This window comes from Colossoma macropomum, unplaced genomic scaffold (assembly GCF_904425465.1).
Source record: "Colossoma macropomum unplaced genomic scaffold, Colossoma_macropomum, whole genome shotgun sequence".
Lineage (NCBI taxonomy): Eukaryota > Metazoa > Chordata > Actinopteri > Characiformes > Serrasalmidae > Colossoma > Colossoma macropomum.
The window spans coordinates 48,300,809-48,327,484 of record NW_023494792.1 but is presented as its reverse complement, the minus strand read 5'-3'; the positions used below and the strand labels follow the sequence as shown (position 1 = coordinate 48,327,484).

The 26,676-nt window shown below is 38.5% G+C and overlaps 1 protein-coding gene across 2 annotated transcripts in view; it reads left to right on the top strand.

The window, feature by feature from the left end:
- Positions 1-462: 462 nt before the first annotated feature.
- The window catches only part of LOC118812409 (LARGE xylosyl- and glucuronyltransferase 1), an 82,042-nt gene continuing 55,828 nt past the window's right edge, over positions 463-26,676 (top strand). Inside the window, exons 1-2 of one of the 2 annotated variants that reach the window (XM_036577413.1) lie at positions 463-1,175; positions 16,789-16,976. In XM_036577413.1, coding sequence (XP_036433306.1) covers positions 16,871-16,976 — 106 coding nt within the window. In that variant the 5' untranslated portion in view covers positions 463-1,175; positions 16,789-16,870. The remainder of the gene's footprint in view (positions 1,176-16,788; positions 16,977-26,676) is intronic. The other variant, XM_036577414.1, reaches the window with a different exon arrangement.

Genomic DNA, 26,676 nt, shown 5'->3' with positions numbered 1-26,676 from the left:
GAGTGGAATGATGATAAAATAGAGGTAAATCTGAAAAAAAAAAAAATCTTTAGGGGCTACATTGCCTTAGAACACCCTTCCTATGTCCCTCCACTATGAATGTATGGAAATAAATTAAAATATGTTTCAGACCAAAAACGTTATCACAAAACTACTGTAAAACAATGTCACAGGCATCAGTCAGTGTATTCATAATCATTTCATGTAATCTTTCTGTGTGGCAGCTTTTAGAGGTGGAGGTCTGGTTCCTATCAGCACCACTGTGAACAATTCTGACTCTTAAGTTTCTCTAGAATGGAGCATTTCTCACCAAACCACTCGGAATGACTGCTGACATGTTAACCATTCTCCTTCAAGTTAATGGAAACATTCCACAAAGACAGGAATGAGCGTCGATCCAAGTCTTTCCAGGTTTTGGATGATCCAGGCGGAGGGAGGAGGCGGCGCTGGATGGAGCGCGCAGCCATTGGACTGCTCTCCGTTGTCAGGACTGGAGGAGGCCGGGAAGAATTTGTGTGTTGGTGGCCGCCTTGGAAGTCCGACACACAATCACTGCCTTGGAAATAAGTCTTCCGCCAGAGGGATTCCTGTGCTTTTTAAACAACACACCCAGTACACGACTCCGTTTAGAGGATATAGGTAATGAGTGGAGACATTAACTTACCACAGACTGTAACGCGAACGTTACTTCTTTATACTAAACTACCGCAGTGCTAGCAATCCGTGAGCGTAATTTTAGAGTATGAAGGGCTCTGGTAGGTAGACTCACGGCTTAGCAACACGTTTTAGAAATTGGCCCACAAGTGTTTTTTCCTTATCGGTCCGAGGAGAAGAGTCAGTTTCAGAGGCGATGTTTAGAAGCGTTAGCACATGCTAGCATATGGAAAGGCTTTATTTTGGGTAACGGTAGCTAGGCTAGCTCGCTAGCTGCCTCCGTGGGAACAACAACAGTAGCAGCGTTAGAGCTGTTGGAGCCGAGCTCGGCTTTCAGCGCTGACTGTCGGGGTGACACACAGCCAGCTGGCGCTCGACATGGTGGAAACCTAATAATAGACAGTGCCTGGAGAAAGAAACCGGTGTTTCTGACTTGTGGACGATATTTTATTCCATTGCTTGGCACTGAAAACCTATTGAGAGGAGAGGAGAAGTCGACACCTGTTCACTCTCTCAGACCGGTGAGTGTAAATATAAGTGTAAATGCAGTGGCCTTAGCTTAGTTAGGTTCTGCGAACTGTCCAGGATTTTTTAACGTTTCACTAGATTGAATTAAAAATATGACTACAATTCAGTCAGAATTTCTTTCTTTCTTTTTCTTTTTTCTTTCTTTCTTTCTACATCTGTTTCTCTTTCTATATCTGTTTCTGTTAACTCTCTCTCTGTCTCTCCTTTCTTTCTCTCTCTCTCTCTCAGGCAATCAGTTTCTGTGATGTCACAAAAATGTATATTTACATATATCTGCTTATTCAGCCTTCATCAGTTTAGCCCTGCCAATTCATACTGAAGTTATTAGGAGCAGTTGGACTGCTTACAGGGTCCCCATACAGGGTAGCCAATAGGAACAGAGCTCATTTGCATAGATCAGTCATAGCAATAAAAAGGCACAGTAATAAAACACTTTAATTAAATTGTAGGCGATAAAAAGTTTATGTAGTTTCACTACATAAAACTGCAAAAGATCTCAAGTAGACCTTATGAGGGGAGAATAAAATGCAGAAAAATATAGAATATAGATTATGGGCCCTTTAAGTACCATAGGAAAGAAATAAGTCCCATATCTCACTCTGAATGGATTTTGGGTTGTAACTGTACACAATGAGGTGACTTCATCAATGATGGGCTTTCTAAACTCTGTCATTTGAAGGAGTCTAAGCAGTATAACAGTTTGAGGCATTATAACAGTTCTAAGGTTTAATAACATAATATTTCCAATGGGCTTTTGGTCTGCGAAAAGAGATCAGAATATCATTATGTGGCACTCATTGCTTTTTTCTTGTGTCATATTCTGTCATTAATTATTTAAAATATTCACTTTATGTCCAAAAAATTCAGCATATTATGAATGTTGGTGCATGAAATGCTGCACATTAAACATTTAAGGGTGCAGAATAATGTTTCTTAGTTCTTTCACAGTAATTTGCTCCTTTCCTGCGTTATACCTGGATAATGTTCTAATAAAGAAAAATGCTTTTACTTTAAGAAGCTTCAGAATGTGTTCTAATATTTGGCAATTGAAAATACATTAAAGTTAGTTTTTGTTTATTGTGAATTGGATGTTGGCTCATTCCTGTGTTTCATAACAAACCTTTCTAAACATCTTTAGGACTCTATCCTTACATGTGCAGAATTATTAACACGTTGGATGAAGAGAAAGAAGTGAAGGGAAAGAAAGTACAGCCGATGGCTTGAGCGATATTACTACTGATACATTAGTACATTTTACTACATATTGGTACATTTCTTAAATAAGGAGATCTATTGTAGCGCTACTGATAAATGTTTTTATGCTTATAAAATTTAGTAATATAAAGATATAATTGCATACTTTTTTCCTTTAGTTGCTAGAGATGACCTTACAAGTCATCGTGTGATCTTTGTCATTTCTCAGTATTACTTGTATACATTGGAAAGAGATGTCGTCCTTTAGTTCCCATGGTGCAACACACAACAGCAGCACATTACGAAGGACTGCATGAAGCATAGATACATGACGATGTGAAACGAGTGCAGAATATACAAATAAGTACGCCAGACAATAAATACACTGAACAATAAATATACATGATGCTAACTAGACAGGACAACAAAACAATATACACGAATGGGTGTCATATTTATGGCTGGGCGTCACAGCAGCATGTAAGTAAAGGAACTAGGTTTAAAGATTTTAAGAATTTAAAGAGCTTTATTACAGAAACAGCCCAACTCTTAAGTCTTATCTTTTAGTCACCATGACAGCTTCATTTAAGACTCAATTTAGGACAGATGCTATTACAAACAACAGTTCCCTACTTCCCTAAAAACTGTCCTAACGTTAGTACAACCCCGGTGGTCTCCTAACTTCTGTTTTAACTTTTCATTTCTGTTGTTTGCCACTCTACTGAAAACATAATGGTATTGTTTTTAAGCAGATGTGATGGACATCATAAATTCACCATGGCTGGCATAATGGTGTTCCATTTATTCATATTGTAAAACAGTGGTTTCACTTGTGAGAGTGATCTTTTTTCCCTAAATCAAAAAAATCCCAGACACTGAGGACACGTTCTCTACCATTCCCTCTTATTACCTGCGTATAATAATGTCGGTGAAAACTTATCTAATAAAACACTGCAGCGATGGTGGTGAATAATGAGCAGACAAAGTTGCACGCCTGTTTACTAGGAGGAATAACATTAGCAGGAATAACTGTCTGAACCCTGTGAAATGGAAACTGAAACTAGGGAGCGACGATTCCCTGTTAAACAGCATGGGAAGCTGTCACAGTAAGAAATTTTTATTAACTTTTAATAACTTTTTCCAACTTCCAATCAATCAGCTTGTAGTTTTGACATTTTCTTTGCATTGGTAGGCTGCCTAACCAACTTCATTTTGATTAGCTGTGCACGTACCGCCACTTGCTTGGTAATGGACATAACAGTTGATTATTGACCTTGATCGTGTACCTTAGGATTTCCTAACTTGCAAGATTCTGTAAGATAAGATTATTTCCTAAATTAAGATGGGATTTGTTCTGTAATACGGCATGCATAACTCTTGGAGGGCATCTGGTGTCAAGAACAATTTGATGATTTCCCTGCTTAAACACACCTGATTCAATTCATCTGCCAGGTGGTGGGTGAGTTTGAGTAGGGGAACGACCAAACTGTGCTGGACATCAGCCCTCCAGGACTGGATTTGTGTACCTCGAATTTGTGAAAAATCTTTTCTTGACCTGCCAGATCTTAACATAGAACAAAAGATGGGAAGTTTCTGTAATACAGCTCCAGGTATGCAGTGATGGTAAAGGGGTGTGTGATCAAGTGTGCAGTCATGTTAAAAGGGTGTGTGATCTGGGGCTCTATTACAGAAACCTCCTAACCCTGAAATCTTATCTGTTTGGTCACCAAGACAACTTCAGTTAGGACTGAATTTAGGACAGTAGCCATTACAGAATGACAGTTCCTAACTTCATTTTCTTATCCTAACTCTAGATAAGACAATAGTATAACAGAAGCATCCTAACTAGACCAAATCTTCTAAATACTGTCCAAAGTGTAGGTCAATCTCAGTGGTGTCATAACCCTCCATTTCTTTCATTTTTAACCAACTGTGACAGGCAACATAAGTTCTGTATAACTAGCAGAATGACATTACATTTATTTACATTCCAAAACGGTGGTATTTCTTGTGAATTTTGTTTTCTAACTCTGTGTTTTAATAATATCAGACATTACAGACAGATACAGACATGATTGCCACCGTCCTCTCTTATTACCTGCATGTGTTGCTGTTAATGAAAACTCGTCAAATAATGTTACAGAGGTGGTATTGAATAATGAGGAGACAGAGAGACGTATGGCTGTTAATTAGGAGGAATAACGTTAACATGGCTTGCCTGCCAGCCAAAATTTTGAGAAGTGGAAACTGAAGCTGAGGAATGGCGATGGTCTGATAAATAGCTTGGGGCACCTTGACAAGGTTTTGACCCTTTTTTTGTTGGTACTGGTAGCTGTGTAGCTAAGTAAAACAGTTTCACTTTATTCTTAAGAGTTTACGTTTTAGCTCATGTCTGCAGTGATGGTTAAGGTGTGATCAGGAGAGCACAGAGTGGTGGACCAGCTGATGATAGGCAAAATGGAATGGGCCATTTAAGTGGCTTAAACCAGAAATGAGTGTGAGATGTTGGAAGTGGGTATTTTTACTGATTGTAATGGATTACAGACTGAAACACTGACATTAAAATTATGCTTTAATAATGTAATTAAGACAGCCAGTTAGAAGTCTAGTTTTCAGAACAAGTTTGCTTTCTTACAGCAAAAATTGAGTACTGAAATTTGGTACTGAAAGATCAAATTTTGCGGTAGTTTGTAGTATTACAGTCATCTCTTTAGTACTGTAATTGTACTAAATTTCCACACCAAGCACTCTTTATCAAAGTGTTTGCAAAACCCACCATGTAGACATGTGAGAACTTGAGATGGAAGGAATTCATAAACACAGTCATGAGATTCATTCCAAAGGATATGGCTCAGTTTTCACACAGTAGGGAAAGTTGAAGACAGGTTCAACATACTTGTCAGTGTGCGATGCAGGAAACTGTTCAAAGCCACCATTTGGCCAAATTATAAAACTTGTGTTTCTAAATTGAAAGAAGCCAAAATAGGACTATATAGATTTTTTGCTCTAATATAATAGGGATGCAAATTTTGCAACCCATCAAAATATCAATTACAAAACAGATGGTTCCGGTTCTGAAATCTGATTGGCTGAGTCATGTTTTAAGCCATTGTGAAGTACTTGATGTACACGCACTTAAGAGCACAGGCATCAACTGTATTCTGTATCAAAGCATGGAGATGTTAAAAATATCTTGTGTGGACTGTGGAACGTAGTACTGATAAGTGTGGCCAGGCATATACATGTAGTAAATGGTCTGAATTAAACATACCCCATGTCAGAGCTAGAGACGGATCACTATGAAAATTTTGCCACTGATACTGACTTTAGGGAGCTAAAAATTCACATAACTGATAATATTGACCAATACAATTTGAAATACATATTTTATAGTTTTATACTGTAATAGTTTTAGTTAAACAGTGCTTTGTTGAGCAATAAGATTGTCCGTTCTCAAATATCACGCTCATCATCCGAATATCATTGGATGGACCATTGCTGTAGCTGAGCTGTCGTCCTCTTGAAAAATGATCCCGGACACTTTTTTTTAGCTGCGCACTTCATTTATCAGTAGGCCTCTCTAGCAGCACCAATTTCCTATAGTGCCCTTGTGTACATTTTAAAAACTTTTCTCAAACTTGGATGCTAAACCCACCTAATCAGACAGAAACTGCTGTTGGAAATGACCTAAAATAAAATAAAAAAATATATTTTAAAGGATAGAATGGGTTGAAAAATTGCTGATTTGTCAGTTAATCATTTACATCCCTAAATATGAACAACGACATCATCTGTCTGGTTCATTATTTGATGTTGTGAGCTGCAGCGGCTTCAGGAGAGCTGTTATTTTTTTTTACTAAGTTTAGCTTGGCCCTTCAGAATTGACTGTTCTTGCTTAATTCCCCTTAACAAGTAGCAGTTGACAGTACTGGTCCATATCCCTTGAGACTACCCTACCTCCTCACTAAGCTGTTCAGGAAATATAGGGCGAGATCCCTGAATCGGAGATTTGTAAACGCGAGTGAGCTTCACAGTGCCAACATCAGTTTGGCTTCCTCACCTGACAGTGTGTGATTGCCTGTCACCTGTCCCATGAGACTAAGCTCTGTTCTACCTTATTGCTAAGCTGGGGGAAATATAGGGCAAGGTCAGTGAACTGGAGCTTTGTAAGTGTCTCTCGGTGCCAGCGTTAGTTTAACTTCTTCACTAGACTATGTGAGATTACCTGTCACCTTCTGGTGGGGTTTGTTTGTTCACACAAGTGAACAAAAAGAACCAATATAGTAGTGTGTGTAGTCTATAGGCTTGATGTGTGGCTTTATTTATTTATTTATTTGGGGGGGGGAGTGTTTCTCACTTGGGCTGAGTATTGTCAGCAACTTCACGATACGAGCAGCACAATACGATTCAGTACAGTGGAAAAACACACCAGATGTGCATCAGATATTTTTGTCCAATGCCTACTGTAATAATAAATGCAAAAATAAGGTTGGAGAGAATGATAATGACATTTTGCGTATTATTAATGCTTACGTAAAAATTTTTATGGTAAGTTTTTGTAAAAAATACAACAGTAATGAATATATTAATAATGCCGAGGGAGCTTCAGGATCTGTTTTCTAGTGAGTAGGGATGTAGTGATACGCAAATTTTGCAGTATGATACTCACTGCTGTTTTTGAATCATGATTTGAATACGTTTGATATACAGAATTAGAAAAGAAATAGCATAATTCTCTCATTTATTCTTTTTTTTTTGGGTAATTCCAAACATTTGTCTTTTTCTGGGGGGAAAAAATAAAGTGCTTGTTGAAGCAGTAACTGGCACTAGTCATTTTCTTAGAAGACACAAAATAAGTAAAAGTAATATGAACAAATGTACAAAGATGTGCATTACATTTTGCATGTATATTTGGCAAATGTGTTACTATGGCCCATAATAAAAAGAAAAAGTGGACTATTTGTGGACTTTGATACTTTGAGGATAATTAGATCTGGTGTTTCTGTATAACATGTGGCTCTTACCTTCTGGCTGAAGGATGAGGGGATTTTCTAACATGGCTCAATCACTTCCAGCAAACTGCTGCACCATTTAAGATGGAACGGAGAATTCTTATGAGAAGCTGGGCATTAAGAAGATAACTTCAGCTTTTTTCAGGGTAGACTAACCAAACCATTTTTTTTTTCCAGTTCTGTGATCTTAAAATTTGTAGGAATATCATGGATTGTGTTAAATAGTACTATAGAGACAGTTCCCCATGTGATGCATTTTATAGCATGAAATCTAACTGTATTCGATTTACAGCATATATTCTCGTCATCCCTGTCTCAGAAACACCCCTAATAATGATTGACTTTTAATTTGTGTTGTAGATTTGTGAATTGTGCACAGCTTCTGTGATCTCTCTCTCTCTAGCTTGCACACGCAACCTTGCAGTTGCATTTGTGTGCTTCAGAGCTCCAGAGTTTGACAGAAACCGGGAATGAAGTTCATCAGTATCAGTTGTAATAACACCATAGATGATGAGGGGGATGTTGGGTTGGAAGCAAGATTTTCAGCTAGCCTGCTAAGCTCACCTGAATGTATGTAAGCATTCCTGAAAGCAGCAGCAGCAGCAAGTAGAGGAATTTTTTTTTAAGTTTATGAGAGGGTGATGGACACCTTTTTTCTGCCAGGTACAATTGGTATTTTCATAACAGATACTGTTGGTGTGTTATAGAAGTGTATAATGCCAGTTTATTTCAGTAACTCAAGTCCTTAGTAACAAAGCAAAGCACTGTAAAATTGAATGTGCGATAATGCATCTCTTTTAATGCGTCAAAGCTGAAGTTAGCTTTATATTCGAATATATTAATTAAATATATTAATAATTTAGCAGTACCATTTGGACCTGACCAGGTATGGGTATGGATCGAGTTCAGGCTTCAGTTCCATGCCCCTGCAGTCCTCTAGTGAGAGAGTCTATGGCTGTAAAACTGTCATTGAACAACTCATTGTTCAATAATGCATGCCACAGATCGCACACAGAAAGGTAACGTCATTCCTTTAGCATTTAGCAGTACTACAACGTAAAGCAGAACTACAAACATGAACCGCAAGTGCTAACCACAGCAGACTATGAACTAATAACCCACTACAACCTTGAATTGAACTAATCTGTGTATGTAAAACTAACTAGAGTACACTGCTAATAAAGATCATACAGGCCTTATAAGAGGTAGTATAAGATACTCACTTGTTCATGCTCACAACAGCAGATGATAAACTAATGAATGAACGTCATGCTGTGGGGCGTTTTTTTCAGAACACGTGACACGCAGAAGGGACAATTTTTTTTGTTTTTACATATAATAAATAAAGAGTAAAACATGTTTCTCGCATGCTGGATGCTGTCGTGCTCTCAAACCGAATTGTAGGATTTGTTTCACTCGTGCCATGTAAAAGTAAATTTATAAATATCAATTCAGCCATCACTGTATCGATGTGAATATGGCCATGAGCTTCTCTGCGATATATTGCCATATCAACATTTTGAACACAGCCCTACTTCTGACACTTTTCTGTGCTTGAAATCAGAAAGATGAAGAAACCTACTGAAACTGAGAACCTCAGCCTGATGTGTCACTTTGTTGCTATAGCAATAGGGCATCATTCTTTATCTGAAATGAATGTGGTGGCCTAATTTTGTGGAGTTATTTTTTTTGGTGGTTAAGTGTGATAATTGATAATTCACAGATTAACAGGTTCAAATTTATCACATTTTGAAATTGGAATGCGACCTCTTTCATGTTGAGCTGATTCACAGATTCAGGGGAGAAAAAACCCAAAGACATCTTGACACAGTTTGCAGTCCTTGTGTTTATGATCCAATATGCATCTTTTATTTATGAAGCACTTTCCTCTTCAAAAGCTACTCAGAATGCAGTGCAAGTATACTTCAAAACGAAGTACTTTGACAAAGTGGAGAGGGAGTGGTTTGAGAGTGTATGGAAAGATAAAGTGTAGCAAAGCAGGAAAAGTATAAATATGCAGACACTGTGCCAGGAAAACAAGTAAGGGAATAGTTCTTGGGTGATGTAGGCTAATAGTTGTGTTTATATGCTGTTATGTATGGCATGTTTAAGGAAAAACTGTAAAACTAGAATAAGCAAAATATGGCACATGGTTCTACATCTGCAGCCAGTTTCAATTTTCAGGTTTAGTAAAGAGAATTGTATAATTCATGAGTAAACAGTTAGTGGCAGAATGTTGTACATAATGTTGTAGATAACCTTTTTGCTGTGGCCGTACAGGATGCTGTAGATTACAACATAATCTTTGTGTACTTCTCAGACACAGTATTGGACTCAATTATAATGACAATAGTCTTTCACCATTACAATTCTATTTGGCCTAGGATTAGGCTTAATCTGTGTCTGGGAAAGTGGCCATATAAGAAGTTTGAAAAACATTTATTATGCTGTTAGGCCCTGTACTATATACCACCACTTCCACTTTCATAGAAAATTCAATAAAAAGTGCTTTACAGTACAGTAGAAGGTCAGCACCTTTACAGTGTAATGCCGTGCTGGGTGGTATTTATCAAATTCATTATCGCAATATTTTACCAGTGAGTTAATTAAATGAACCCATTCTTAAATTAACCCAGTACTATATGCCAAAAGAACGTTTTACAAACCCAATATAACTTGTTTTATCTGTCTCGTCTCTTAAAATTGCACCAAAGGAAGCTTTCCACAGTACTGTAAATGCTTACCACACACAAATCAGATTTCCAGAAAGGAATGTTGCTAAAAAAAATCACTAAAACTGAAAAGCAGTATTATAGTGTACCTCTGCAGGGTCAGTTTCCATAGCTCGCTTAGGCCCTCACTTTAGGTTTTAGTTCTTTAGATTCTTTATGTTTATACCAATCTGCTTTTACAAGGACCATCCTGTTAGATTGCTAAAATAAAAGCCTAGTTCAAAAGGTCCTGGAAGGCCACAGCTCTGCAGAGATTTTCCTCTTTACTTTGAATTCAAGTCTCAGAGGTTCTTAGTGATTAGCTGATGAGTTAAATCAGGTATGTTTAATGAAGCTAAACTCTGCAGTGCTGGTGTCCACCAGGAAGTGTCCGACACTGCTGGTCTAGATCAGGGCTGTTCAGCTCTGGTCCTGTAGGGCCAGTAGCTACGTTCTCAGATAGACTGCAGCTGACAAGGATGAGTCCATTGGCACTGTCCTTATTTGTATTATGTAATGCAAAATGGAACAGTCTAACAAGGCCACTGTGTCATGTCATCAGAAGGTAGTCGGCATGAAATATGATTGAAGAAATACTATTGATGTCAATGATAAAAAGCTGGCAGGCAAAAATGTTTGTGAATAATGCTGTCCGGCAAGCTAAAAACTGTTCAATGTACTGAATGCAGGTGCACTTCAAACACAACTAATGAAACCGTGTACTGTATATTATACTGGTCATTTTAAGGAACATATATTAAAATGGATTAGTTTTATATGTCAACGTTTCTCTTGACCTTTGTTCAGGTTAGACCTGTGTGCGGATTATGGGCAACAGAAAAATGAGAAGGATACTCTGGTAGCTTCCTCGAAATTTGTCAGAATGTACACTGCATTTCTCAGCTGTATTCTAAAGATGATTCTGATTGGAACAGCCTTTGATTTTGTAGTGGTCTAGAAATGCAGCCTTTTTTGAAACGCAGAACAGTCTGGTAATTTCCGTACTTGGACAAACTCATTACACATGGCAATTAACTGATGAGTTGAAGCAGGAGTGTTTGAGCAGGGAAATTAAAAACTGTGCTGGACATAAGTCCTCCAGGACCAGAGTTAAATACCCCTAGTTCAAATTATGTTGACTGCCTTATTTTTAAGTAGGGATGAGCAATATTTCATACTTTACATTACAGTAAACTCCAGAAACATTGACACCCTTCATAAAAATGAGCTACAATTAACATATTAAAAGAACTACACATGCAGTGAATGATATTTTGGGCTTAAACAAATGAGTAAGCCTCATGCTTTTATTGTCAAAAAGATTTTTGGAATACAATAAAGGTTTCCTTTCATTAAAATGCAGAGTCCAAAAATATTGCCAGCCCAAATTTCAGTATTTGGTGGAGCCTCCACTGGCGAGAATGACAGCACTCAGCCTCTTTCTGTAGTGTTTAACAAGGTTGGAGAATACTTATAAAGGGATTTTGGACCACTCGTCCATGCAGATTTCCAACTCATTGATTTCCTTGGGTTTTCTTCTGTGAACTGCCCTCTTCAGTTGAGACCACAGATTTTCAATTGGGTTCAAGTATGGAGACTGAGAGGGCCATTTCAGAACCTTGATTTTATGCTGCTGCCTGCCTTATGTTGTCTTTGTCGATTTTGACGTGTGCTTCGAGTCATTGTCTTATTTTTAGCTAAAATGTTCTGATATTGAATAGAATTCATTATGCCACTGACCTTAACAAGAGTCCCTGGGCCACTGGCAGCAAAACGGCCTCTAGGCATCAAAGAGCCACCACCATATTTTACCATGGGTATGAGATGCCATTCTTTGTACTCTCCCCTTTTTTCACCGAACATGACGATGTTGTGCATGGCCAGAAAGCCATCCGTTTCATCTGACCACAGCACACTGTTCTCGGTGGAATTCCAGTGCTGCTTGGCAAAGTTCAGATGCTGTGATTTGTGTCTTGGTCTCAGGATGGGCTTCTTTCATGGAACTCATCCAAAACGTTCTTGGTCATGGAGGTGGTGTCTCACTGTTGATTTTTAAACTGTGAAACCCCAAGATGCAACTAAATTTTGAGCTCTTGTGTTTTACTAATGTTGATGGATGACAAAAAGATTTAACCTGTGTGTTACCTCATATTTATACCCCAGTGAAACAGGAAATGGTGATAGACAACAGAAGACAACAAAGTTCCTTGACAATATCAAGAAACATTTTTCCCCAATGACACACATTCCTTTGGTTTTATTTAGAGTATTCTTTGAGGGTTCCAGTAATTTTGCTACACGTTTTGACAGAATTAACTATTTTGTAGACACAACACTTATGCAGAAATGATTTTTATTTAATGAATAGTTAGCAATTTATCAACATTATATAGAATCATTGGATGTGTCAACTGTATTTGATTCATGTTTTTTTGCTCACTTTCTTGAGGGGTGCCAATATTTCTGGAGTTGATTGTGTATAGTTTTCTGAGCAGATGATGGAAATCTTCAGTACTTAAGGAATGCCAACTGCATGTTTCATTACAAAGAGAGTGTAATCAGTATTGCTTAATTGGAGTTCGTGTAGTGCAGTATGTGAAACTCATTATATTCATTGCAGTTTTTAAATATGCACTTCTTGTTCTTCTGGTCTTTGTTCCAACATATCAAACCTCAGAAAAATCAAATATTGTGATGCATATTGGGTATTGAGAAAATGTTTTGGACCGCTGCGCTGAAGATGTCAGTTTCATAAGCAGTTTGTGATGCCCAGCTAAAAGTGGACGATATAGGAAAAAATAATAACAATACTAGGCATTATATGATGTGATATGTATTACAATATTTAGTTTTTTTGAGGTGTGCAGATATGTTGAAATGGGCAAAACAGAAATGCCTTATTTTGACAAAGCTATGGAAAAGACTGAGTAAAATTATTTTTCAAACTATGTATTTAGTGTTTCTCAAAAATGAACAACTTGGGTGAAACATCAAACAAATGGTAGAAGTAATAGGCGGACGTCCAGGCAGCTACTTGTTTCCATGCATTTTAAGCATTATGCAGTTACTGGTTGTTGTTTATAGGCTCTCTGTAATTGGTCTAAATACGCTTGCAGTTTTTAGGTGTTGTAAAAGTGCTGACAATGCCCATAAAATAGTCAGAAAAAGTATAGTGCTGAAATATATCGCAGCAGCCTATTACCATATCACTAAGTCTAGCACAGTTCCTGACACCATACAGTATAAATGTAAAGGAGTCTAGTAAAATACAAATTTGCATGCCTTTTTCTGTGCAGTTGAGTGTTGACCTCAGTGCCGTAACCCGTGATCAGCATGTCTCTGGCTGAGCAGGGTTTCATTATCCACCCGCAGAATGTTTTGGTGCTGGTGTGTCAGCATGACTGGCTGCCACTGTAAACTCCAGCCTGAGAGAGCTGCTGGAGGAAACACTGAGAAAAGGCTCTTCACTTCTGAGCTTCTGCCTCTGGCTGCTCTGCTTTTCTTTGTAATGGTAATGTACATGAAGGCCCAATGCCCTTCACTAGTGCTGACTCCAAAGAAAAATTCGGCCTGCGTATCACACAAGCTTCCACGGTCATCCAGTGGCTAGAATCTTGTGTGTGTGGATGGATATACCCTTGTGTAATTAATTGCTATACTCTGTGATAAACTGTGTGGGTTTTTATCATCTTTTAGGGCTGCATGATCTGGACTAAACACTAAATATGACTTATATTGCTACCAGTTGCGGTAAAAACATATTGGTGTAAGCCCGTAGGGTTGGTTTCCCAGACAGGGGTTAAGTCTAGTCCTGGACTACAAAGCATTCTGAATGGAGATTCTCCATTAAAAGGAAAATGTAATTCAGATACATCCATATCCCTGGTTGATGTGTTTTGCATTATTTTGACCAAAATAATTCACATTTGTTGGATCACTTTAAAGCCTTGTTTGCCAAAACATTTATAGAAACTCATCTGGAACATGAGAAACGCTAATAGCACATTATCCATTTAGTGATTGGTTACCATTAGTGGGAAAAATCTCAAACGAATATAATATGTTAAAATAATCCATTATTAGATGCATTGCGATTTTCTGTTGAAATATAGTTGTTTTTTTTGTTTGTTTTTTTTTGTTTGTTTTTTTTTTACATATGTGGGCATGTCAGTGTGTGATCATCAGCTAAACAGTATGTATAGATAAATGTTATGTAATAGAACAAAAAACGAATAAAGTTTGTCTTTGCAGTCATTTATTTAACAGCCCTGGCTTCAGTAACTGGTATTGCCCCTTTTGATAGAAACAACTTTGTGAAGATGTTTCCTATAACTATGTACCAGTTTCTGGCATCTACTGGGAGGAATTTTTGTCCACTCCACGCAGAATTCTTTCAACTGTGCAGTGTTTGAGAGGCTTCTTGCATGTACAGCCCTATTCCAACCCCCATTTGCTTTTAGACAGCAAATGCTTCCTCCTGGTGCACCTCCTATGTAATCAAATTTGTGCAGTCTTATTCTAATGGTAGATACATGTGCTCTGACATCCACAGTGGCAAGAGCTATTTGCAGATACAGTAATACAATTTTTAGGTTCTTAAAAACGTCTTTTAGCATTTTACAGTCTGCTCTTGGGTTAAATTTTCTGGGGCACTCTGTCCACTCTGTTGGCAGTGGTTTTAAATATTATCTCTTGTAGATGATCTTCCAGACACTGGAAGGATTGACTTTTATATTTTGGAAATACTTCTCAAACCTTCTGTCAGACTCATAGGCACCTACAGTCTTCTTTCTAAAGGCCTCACAGAACTCTTTTGGTCTAGGCATGGTACCCCAGACCCCAATAACAAGACAGTTTCCTTCAAGATATTCTCTAATGATGACATTAGATAAGGGCATTGCCACTTTTCATATCAGTCAGACCCTAGTGCCTAAGACCTCCCTCATTGGTTAGAGGCTCATGCATATTGTATCCTTCTACGATATTAGAATTGCAAAGGCCAGTACTAGCAAATGATATCTTGTGCAGCCCTGTCACGTATGATATTGAACCATCTACCTGTGACCAACTTTTCAATGCCATGTGCAGAGAAAGGGTCTTATAAGAATTGCAGTTCAGATTTGGGTTATTCTAGTAATATAAGAGTGCCAGAGTGCAAGTCATTAAATAAAATAATTATATTTGCTCTTATTTCTTCTTTACTTCCTCCTATGTCTTCTCTCTCTGGCTCTCTTTCCCTCTTTCCTCACAACACATTAATTCACTTTCTCCATTACTCTGTGTACACTTCCATCTTTACGACGGCCTTGGCTTCATTCACCCTTCAAAAACACAGCTCCACACCTGAGATGGATTGTGTTTATAAGTCACTTTCACCTCCAGTTAAAGTCATACCACATTGTGAGAGAAAGCTGGCTTGGATATTTTACTGAAGACAGTAAACAGTATCACTTATTGGCATTGAAAGACTCCTCACACAGTTTTGTGGGAATGGCCTTGTAAAACCCCAAATCATTTTTACTTTATGAGACGCCTCCTCCAAATATGCTCTCAGTGTCTGCCCCCACTAGTCATTTGTTTTGAATTCTCAGTTTTCTGCCTCTGCAATGACTGTTCACAAAACAGAGAGTGGATTGTTCTGAGTTGAATGACTTGGTGTGTCATATAAAACAAGAAGTGCAAAAAGTGTCTCTTTGAGTTAAAGGAATGCTTTCCTCCTTTTAGACTATTTGGCTTTCCTTCCTAAATTAATGGATGGCGATGATCTGACTAGTGTAGTGTAAAACTGTATAATCTAAAAGGGAAAACATGAAACTTTAACTTCTGTCAGAAGGATGCCTGAGGACTTTTTGTAGTGAACTGAAAACTGAAGCCTTGACTTTTCTTAAAGTCAGCGTGAATCAGGAATCATAACACTTTTTTCCACACTGCGATGTATTTCCGAGTGAAACGCAGTACTACAACAGGTCTCTGATAGGGAAGCACCGATATCAAATATTTTTCATGTATGTATCTGCTGATACTTGTGCATAAACATTTATAAAATGTAGAAACTGAGACTGCATCTACCTGGATTGCCGTCACAAGTATATATAATATTTATTTCTGTAGGCTTAACAGTGTAGCAGTATGAATAAAATGCAGATATTTTAGCACAGTAGCCCAGCATCACCTAAACATTCTGCTCTTCTGTTGTACAATAAATACATCATCAAATAGCAGTTTGAAATATCATAATAGCGTAATTTATCACAATACGATATCACTGTATTGCCCACCTCTACCAGTATGATTCCAGTATTGTTATGCATACCTCTCTGAGTTAACCGAGTATTTAGTGTGATGATAGGTGGGGGGGATTAAACATGATATTGTTGGTTAATATAGTTTTCCCTGACCGCTGGTGCAGAAGTCAGATGTTGTTTTATAGGTGGGCTAAAGTCATTACATTTTGATGGATGATTTTTAGAAAATGACAATTTTGTCTTTGAAATTGTATAATAAACTGAATCCTCCTATGACCAGGTACATGAACTGACAGCGTAAAAAAAAAATCTGTTTTGATTTCAGGCTGATTTGACCACATCAGTGTTCCTGAAAACCTTTCAGCTTGAGTCTGATCGTCTGCTTTGACTGTCAAGCTTTTGTTGTGGAGGTGTGCCTCCCAGTAACTCTGTCCTTTCTCACAGTGCCATGTACCTCCTGGCAAACAGCTGTTGCCCACGTAGAGGTCTCTCAGCCTCCTGATCGTGTCCTCTTCGGCCCCAGAGGATGCTGGGAATTTGTCGTGGGCGCAGGAAGTTCCTGGCTGCGTCCCTCGCCCTGCTCTTCATCCCAGCACTCACTTGGCTCTACCTGTCTGCTGCCAACTTTACAGGTAAGAAAAAACATTTAAAGGAAGACTAGAGGGTTTTTTTAAACTAATCTCTGTCTGATGTATCTGTAGCATATGAACAGTTACCACACCACAGTTTTAACATTGTGCTTAGGGAAAGCCCGCTACCTCAACAGAAAACCCTGCTAGCTAAAGTCACAGTATAAATGATGTTATTCACTCAGTAACAGGTCAATATTATGTTCATAAATAAAATAATTAGATGTTAATGACATGAATCGGATAAAGTGCTACATCAAAAGTAAAAGGTGACTGGCTATTTAGTACAATGAGTCATGCATACTTTTACTATTTGGTATTGGTGTAGAAGTAGTATTCAAGTGCAGGTGCACTTACCTGACTCACATTTTATACATCATAAAATTACAACATAGACCAGCCAAAATCAAAAAGTTACCTGATTATGTGTTTCTGAGCAAAAAGTCTGCCAATTTCAATCTTATTTGATTTCAATCATGCACTGCTACTTACACCTTTTTGGCTCTACATAAAGTGTTAATATCAGAGAACTATTTAAAATACTATATGGGGAAAAAAATGCAGATGTTGCACTGGTTTTGTTTATGTATTATAAGCTATATTGTAATAAAGCAAAAATAAAAATGACATTAAGGCTTCAAGAGCTGGTGAGTTGGCTCAGAGATCTTCACTCTGCCGAAATTTTCTAAACATTTGGAAGCCTCAAGAACGTTGTAATGCATCTCCTTGGCTTAATTTGAAAAGTACAGTGAAGTACATCACAGACTCATTTAGGCTGTTTATTTTTCTTCTGTGATGAATTGAGTCACTGTACCTTGTCTGAAATTGATTACTTCCTCAAGATGATTTAGTCCAGTAGGTTTTAATGACTTTGTGGCCGAAAGAGAAATTTGCCTGCCGTCACATTATTAGTTATGTGAATTATTTATTAAGCCTCTGATTTTGGTTCAGTGAACTTGAACGCTTCAAATAGTGTGCTGTGTAATGGTCTCAGCTTTAGAATCTCAAACCGACTTTTACTTCACTTCGCCACATTTTACTCAGTTTGTGTTTTTTTTTCTTTTCTTCCCAAATTAAATCTGGTGGGGAAAAAAACGTAATATGAAATGTAGGCAGAGTTATGCAGCTTTTTCCTGTAATGTTTTAAGAATAAATGACCAACCAGTTTTGCTTATTGTTTTAGACTGTAATGCTCTTACACAGTGATGATTTTATTTGAGAATCACATCAATTGAATTGAATTGAATTCAGAACCATCAGCCAACTGTGTTTGCACACAGAGGAATTAGACCTCTGCATTTAACCCATCTGTGCAGTGAAATACCCACATACATGCACACTAGTGAACACCCACACACTAGGGGGCAGGAAGCAGACTTGCCTGGAGCGGTGGGCAGCCCTATCCACGGCGCCCAGGGAGCAACTGGGATCGAACCAGCGACCTTCCGGTCACAGGGATGGTTCCCTAACCTCCAGCCCATGACTGCCCCAATCTACCCAAGAATTCCTAGAATGACTTACATTAAATTTGAACATACCTGAATGATTTTGTTAAAAATAAAAAAGTTACTAAAGGTTCTTTACATTTAAGTGCACAGACACATGAAATGCAGGCCATGAATAAATTAAGATACAGTAGGAGCTGTGTGTCAATTTAAAAAATAAAGATTGATAAGTTTATTTTAAAGAAGCTGTGTAATAAATACAACAATAGTCCAGCTCTCAGCTAGATATTTTTGGTGTGGTGGACAACTCTAGCAGTGACCAGTGGTGAAGTAGAAGGTGACTGGCAAATTGTGGTGCCACAGATGGGCTGCAGTCTGTAATTGAACAGCTGTGGTAGACCCACAATACTGTGCAAAGTAAAAAAAAAATAAAATAATAATAATAATACTAATAATAAACAGTAAGATTTAAATGTGTTCACTTTCCCAGCCATTTCTAAACTTCTGCTCATGGCAGTTCAGTATTAATTGTAGTTATCGTCACCTTATCATCACCTGGCTAATTGGCTAATTAATCCTTCATTTTGTTAAATCAAGGAAGTGGAACGTAACAAATCAATGCAATGGCTGGGCGCACTGAGAAGAAATCTGGAGCCAAACTTTGTTCTTCAGACAAGCTCACAAGAGGATATTTTTTCCAAGTGAAATTCTTATTATTTTTTACTATATTTGTATTTGTCTGCCTTTATTTAAATGATATATGGTGTTTTTACAATCAAAAACGCACTTATTGCCAAGATAAATGCTTTTAAACAGTGTGATGAGGTGCCTTTTTCCACTTTCACACAATACAGTTCATGGTAGTTGGAGCGCATGAAGTGACCCGTGAGTAAAAGTTCAAGGTAGGTGTTTCTAATAAAGTGTCCAGTGAATGTAATTATTTTACATTATGGCTGCGTTCATATGGTCATTTTTAGAACTAGGCCTAAATTAAACTGCAGGCGAATTGCAGAGGTCATAACTCGTATTTCAGGCCAACTAGGTGAATTATGTGTTCTCTTAACGGTAATAACAATAATTCCAACTCAGTGCGCATATCCATGTTTGGTGAAAGTGAAATGTGTCTACATGTGAATTTTTTTTTACATAACAGAGCCACAGTTGGTATTGGCAGACATGAAAATACAGATTATTGGCAGGGTTTTCATATCAGTCCAGTCTTGTTCCCAGCAGTCAATAACAGTATAGCAGCACAGCTTGTCACATAGCCTGCTGTAGTTAATAAATGATTGCAGTGCTTTATGAATCCAGGCCTTGGTCAGAAAGCTCCTTTCAGGAACAGACTGCAGACGCTTCCTTTGCTCAATGTAGTGTAAATGCACTTGCAAGGACTCCCGACAGCTTTACAAAGTTAATTGGTGTCAAGTAAGACAAATGTAGTGCTCTCCTACACCACTGCTACTCACCTCTCAGTGTATGCAGTTTTTGCACTCCATGTAAGGAAGGTAACTTTATTGTACATGTAGAAACTTTGGCCACTGTGTCCACTGGCTCACCCGTACCTGGTTCTGAACTCGAAGGAAATTGCTCAGTCTTCTTTTTCTTTTTTAATAATTCAGCATTTTTGCATTTGTGATGTGCAGCCTAGTTCTTCTAAGCCCTTTTTGAGCTATTTTTCCTCTCCATTTTAAAACCAAACTGCCATTGTCACGCCACAAGCAAGCAGAGCTGTGATACGGCGATTTCTCTCTGGAAAGGGCTTGCTTTTCCCTTTTCGTTTTCCACACTGTATCATTTTGTCATTAGATTTGGTGACACTTGTGTCTGCTTTGCCCTCAGATCACAGTACCCGAGGACAGAAGTGAAGCAGTTAGAATGGGAGTCGTATTATTGGGAGATTATTCGGAGGAATTGGTTCCCCTACCTTTTAAAATGTTTCTGCATGCCAGCGCTGCAACCGTCATCTCCTTAACCCTCCCAGATTAAATAAATTGACTGTCATTCTCCATAATGCACAAATGCATTGAGTGGGTATTTTGCCTAATAAGAAGAGAAGGTTTTCAAAGTGGATTGAATTAGGTGCTTCTCCATTTAGACTGAGCTTACTGCTAGCTCAGTCATTAGGCTAACTCTTAGGTCAGGATAACTAAGTACAACCTCTTCTGCTTCTCCATTACCAAGAGACGTTTTTGTTTTCTTTGTTCGGTTGAATGAAAAACAAGTGATAATTTTGCTCATTTTTACTGTCTTAGGATCTGTGAAATGATTTTTCAAGCTATTTTTGAGGGCAGTAAGCATTTATTTGTTCAAAAAACACTAACAACTTTACTACACAAACTTTACAAATATAAACAATATGTCAGTATGTTAGCCTAATTTCCAAAGCTCTTCACAAGGAAGTCCAGTATTTACAGTTACTTGCTTATACCTGCTTCAGCTAATCAGTCCTTCATTGAATTAAATGGAATTTGGGATCTTTTTGTAAGTGGCTAACATCAGCTAGAGTAAGTTACCAAACAAGCTCCACCAGAGCCTCTGTCTTCTCAGTCACATCCTTAACAAACATGCTTCTATGGCAACACGATCATGTTAAGGCACTCATGTTTTGTAGTAACAAACTGCAATATAATACATATTAGGGCTGCAACAAATCAACATTATCGATAACGGTGGTAATAAGAATTCGTTGCCAGTAAAATCAAGTTATCGTTTAGCTTTGTTGATAATGTTTGCGAGTCCCATTTATATCATTTACATCACGTGATTGAAAGCGGCCTGCGCAACCATCTGGCGTGAACATAAGGGAGAATATTCACTGCATTCATGGCAGAAACTCAACCTGGTGAGATGCAGTATCTCAGATACTAATATCTTATTAAAACCACAGTCAGGGAAAAAAAAAGGCATTACTGTTTTAAAAATGTTGGACTAAACTCACAAATACACACTAGCACTGATGTTTTTAGGGTTTTTTTCTTTTTTCTGGGTTTTATCCTCCTACGCTGAATCTCGCTGAATCTCGGCTCCAAAGTGTGCAGCATAGCGCGAAAGCCCTGGTTCTCAACGACCGAGAAGAGACAGCAGACAGCAGGTCACATAGCACCGAGGTCTGGCCTCGCCAGTAGCGAACGAAAAAACAGATTAAGACGAACATTTGGTGGACTTACTCGCATTTATAAGCAGCGCGGTTGGTTAAATCTGCAACGAGAGTTAAAAAAAAGTTGCGAAAATGTCCAAAGTCCCTTCTCTTTCGAATTTTTCCGTTCCACCTTAAATGGTGCAGCAGTTACAATCGGCGCCTAAGGCAGAATTTAAGGTGGAACGGGAAAATTAGAACGAGAAGCTGGCGAATGAGAAGCGACCTCAGCCTGGTAAAACAGCCGGACGCTGAGACATTTTACAAGAAACTCTTCTAGTTTTGAAGAAAAGTTTTCTGGCGGAGATGGGAGGAAAGCGGCTAAAGCTTAAAGCAGAGCGAAGTAAATTTGCGCTCTCGTTTATATTTTTAGCCCATACTACGACATTAACACATACTGGACATTAAATGTTGTGGCTCCCAAGGTGGTTTGACTTTGTTGAAAGGTCAAAATGTCTCTTCTGAACATTTTGTGTTATGTCTCCTGACCTAACTTGGCTTTAACGCAGAGGGAGCCGATCGGATTTCTCGCTCATCCAGTTGTTTTTGTTATGTGCCGCCACAGACTGTCCGGGCGCTGCACTTCAACACTTCCAGTTCCGCCTTTTGTGTTCCGTCAACATTACGTTGTAAATGAAATATTTAGAAAATCGATTTTTGACATTTGTGAATCGATTCAGAATCGTTCACGTCCGCAGCGCGATGCATCTAAGAATCGAGTTTTTCCCGCACCCCTAGTAGTCAGTGTATTGTAATTTGATAAAAGGAACATTATTACGAAGCTCATATCTGCAGGTTTTTGTTTGCCAACTAATTGATTAATGAAAGTCATGATGGACCAACCTGATAAAAAAAACTAAAGAAAAATTGTTAATTGCAACCCTAATACATATTCTTTCAAATACAAATGAACTCACCATATTTTATAGTTCTGTTAGTTTTATTCCCCTTAAGTGACTTTATAATGCAGTTGTGCAGTACTGCAATGTAACCTGCCATCCAGTATGCAGCGTAAAGGAAAAGTACCTGTACATCCACTGAGACCGCATGAGAACTTTTGACCTGTCTATTACAAAGCATACTTATAATAGGTGGCCATGACAACAGTGGGGTCTCTTCTATCTCGTTTGTAATTCTCCTCATGAATATTTAGTATTGTGGCCGGAGGCAAATCAAGGCAGAATCTCTCCTTCCTTAATAGCACTCATTTTCATATGTGCTCTGTTTTGCTGTTTCCATGACGATGCCCTATCGCCAAGTCGATTCCGAATTTTTCTGACTGCTCATATCACAGAGCGGAGAGAACATGAAGGTGCTCGGAGTGATTGATTGGGTACGCAGAAGTGACGGAGGAGGGCCCTGACTGTTTTAATGCGTCTGAATGCACAAATGCGCAGCAGCAGGAACTTATGCTAATGGCTGCCTCTTGGCTCTGCTGCTGATATCTCATTAATGCTCTGCATCTCCTCGTACCTCTCACTGCTGTGTCTCGTACACTGCACACTCACCGCCGCGTTCGTTCGCAAGCACGTACCCAAGGGAGCCCTTTTGAAATATCACTGAGTCAAAACTCTCCCTTGCCTTCATGTGAAAGCCCCGAGGAATTTGACTTTGCTTTTGAAGACGGCAGGTGTTCCTGACTAGAAATTAAGGAACGAGAGGCAAATGCTTTTGACCCAGCCAAACTTTTTGGTTCCGTTTCAGCGTACTTTGTTCAATTCTCTCGGTTCCTTTTGTTTGCAGTGGCTCCTTTCAGATGGATTACAGCATGGGTGTGCTTCTCTGTTAGTCTATTCAGGTGTCTCTAATGATGCCAAGCCTCTTGCTATACCACATGAGAGTGCTACAAATTTCAGGGTATGTAATACTGTGCCAGTACTGTTGAGTGTAGGGCTGTCACGATCATTAAATTTTAGCTGACGATTAACTGTCTTACTAATAATATTGGTTAACGATTTGTCCTTTTTGGTTTGTTGTTTGCAACTATTAAAACACAAGTTACCAAATTGGCTTATGAGCTATTTTACTTGCTAGCTATATTTACTTAGTAGTTAACACTGGTTGTACTGTCAAATGAGTGCTGTGCTCGCGCTCAAACAAATGTCTGCAGTTACAAGAAATCATGTGTACAGTTAAGCTGAGCCATGTTCTTCATGGTAGTGAAAATAACCAACAAAACATTCCTTCTGCATACATGCTAAAACTTTAGCATTAGCTTTATAGCTAACAAATTAACAAACATTATTCAGCACTGCTCTCTATACGTTAGAGCACCAAGTTAAGTTAGACTTTTTTTTTGTTGTTCCCATGATGTCTGGAAGAATGCATATACTGCTTTCATTTATTTACATTTATTAGCTTTAATTCAGCTCAGACCATTCACATTGTGTTTGTTGCAACATAGTATGACTGTGAAATCTAATGAGTGATGCCAGTCAGCCAAAATAGTTGCGATAATCTCAAATGACTGTGATCATTTTCAAATAATTGAGATTAGGTGATTGTTATAACTGACAGGCCTAGTTGAGGGCATTTGGATAGAGAGAGCTCACCAATTGTCAGAGAAAATAGTGCATAGAGAGATGAATATGCCCCGGTTCCCCTCAGTAGCACCCCCAACCTCTAGCCACCCCCATTTGCTGCAGTTGGCATTCATCTGAAATTCCCTTCCACAGAGACTCGGACTTAATGGCACAGCACTTGTTTGAGCCGGTCGTGTTTGTGCCACTCTGAAACTGCCCATAGTCTAGCTTTTTTTTCTGCTACACCCAAAGTGACATTTAGAGACTCTTGGGGGAGAGGTGTGGGGGAGGAAAAGCAGAAAAATGTTAGATTCTTCTCCATTCACAGTGCCTGGAGCAAGTGGAAAGAACAGATATGGCACACAAGCCAAAGACCACACCAAATAATGGCAAGGGAATCAAAGTTTGCTCAGGGTGATGTTATTAATTCATTTTTAGTCATGTTTTTTGCATAGTATGTGAACACCTAGCATTCATGTGCATTTTAGACACATATTTACATTGACACTGTCACTTAGAGCTGGAGCTAGTGCTGGGTGATACACTATAGCTACTGCTGGGTGAGACATCAAACTTCATAAGTTCTAACTTCTGGTGGTATAACACTTGTAGAGGGCAGCAGTGAGTAATTTCTGTTTATTTGAGCTTGAGCTGTTTTGGTAGTCACTTCTGTTAATCAGAATTATTTATATATATGGCAATTTCCTTTCTTGTGCTTTCAGAAATTTTAGCTGATGATTAATTACTGTATAACGAAATGCTTTTACCAATGTAATTCTCTTTTATGGTTAATTGTGTGTATTAAAACACAAGCCTAAAGTGACCAAATTGGCTGATTAGATATTCAGTAGCACCCAGCTGACAGCATACACAGCCCAAGTACAAATAAACTAACATTACTCACAACTGCCCTCTAAAACAATTCTAATACTTGATTCATTCATTACATTAGTATTCATTTCTCTATATAGTATTTTATAGCTTTATCTTTTTTAAGCCACAAATTGTAGTTTAAAATAAATTTTTCCAGGCAATTCTCGTCATTATTCCACATGATCTCACAACAAACTGCACATCTTTCCATGTTGCCATTGATGCTAAAAGAGCAAAGATTCCAAAGAAATCTAACGTGGGAGCTTTTTACATTTTTGGATGGTAAGAAAAAATGCTCAGTGCAAATCCACACTGCCTCTATCACATATCTGCATATTTGTTTTTTCCTATTTTACAGCAGGTTTAAAACTTGGACAGTATAAACAAAAGATCTGTTTGTGAAAACAAATCACAGTCATAAGTTTTTACCACTGTGCCTGAGAAGATTCTCCTTCAGACACATTCACATACTGTCACAGAACTACCACGCCAACAAAATCACATTTTATCAAATTATTTAAATATACTTAGGAGCACTGTAGAAAGTAGGAGTGTGTGATTGTGTGATTGCACTTTGGTGGACGTGAGATGCATGTCTAGCACAGCCGGTGTGGACTGAAACACTGATTAAAATGGAAGCATATCTGTTCTGTCAGATGGGCAACTAAAAGAATGCATGGAATATTATTGTTTTTAAGACTGATGTTGAGAATTAGTATTCAAGTACTCATGCAGAAATATCAAAGAGCATTTAAAGCCTGTAAAATGGTCTTCGTAATAGCCCTTCTGTAGAAACCTGGTTGTATTTGTAAGACTCATGACACATCTTAGCCTCACACCCACTGAAGAAAACACACCCAATTCACTTTCTGTTGTTTGCAGCTTAAACATATTATTGTGAAACCTAACAAATGTTGAAAATAACTGTGATAAACTCCACTAATTGGTCACAGGCTTAGTTAACATTTACAATGCTGTACAAAGTTCCCTGTAATGTACAGTCTAATCAAAACAAGCTATGCCAGGTTTGTAATGCCTGATTTCAGCATACAGTAGCAGCACTCAGGAAGCGTGGGTTCATTAACTTTATTAATGCAAATATATGTATCATTTGATGCCGTAACATTTGGAAAAAAAAACACCATATTAAACATCCACACCACCCTGTACTACTTAGAAACTCTTCATAGAACACTTCCTCCAAGCTGATGAAGATGCAAATAAGGATCCTTTCCTCGCTATCTTCTACCATCCAACCACTTCATTTGACTGACAGAGCAGTAGAGCTGTCGGTACAAGAGGCAGCCTTTATCTTACTTTGAGATAATCTGGAGAGCTTTGTTTCGGGTGGATGATGGAGGTAATGGAATTGTCCAAGTTCCACATGGGAGGGAGCGGGTTTTTTGGGGTTAGTTTGAGTGCGTTACGCAGAAGATGCGATCGTAAGCGGTCTTGTCGTGGGCGCAAGTCTGTCGCAGCAGCAGGGCGCTGAGCTCAGGCAAATAAAGTGCAGTACACATGAGTGCTCTATGAGCGGGAACATTACAGCAGCCAATGAGTCGCAAGTCAAATGCTTCGCCGCCTCATCTCGGCTTCATGGGTTGAGCAGTGGCTTAGCAAACACGATGAGGGGATTTTCACACAGGGCCTGCTTACAGCCTTAAAATAAATGTTTTCTTCATACACCATTGATTACTGGGGAACGGTATTCTGTCTGAGTTAGAGCT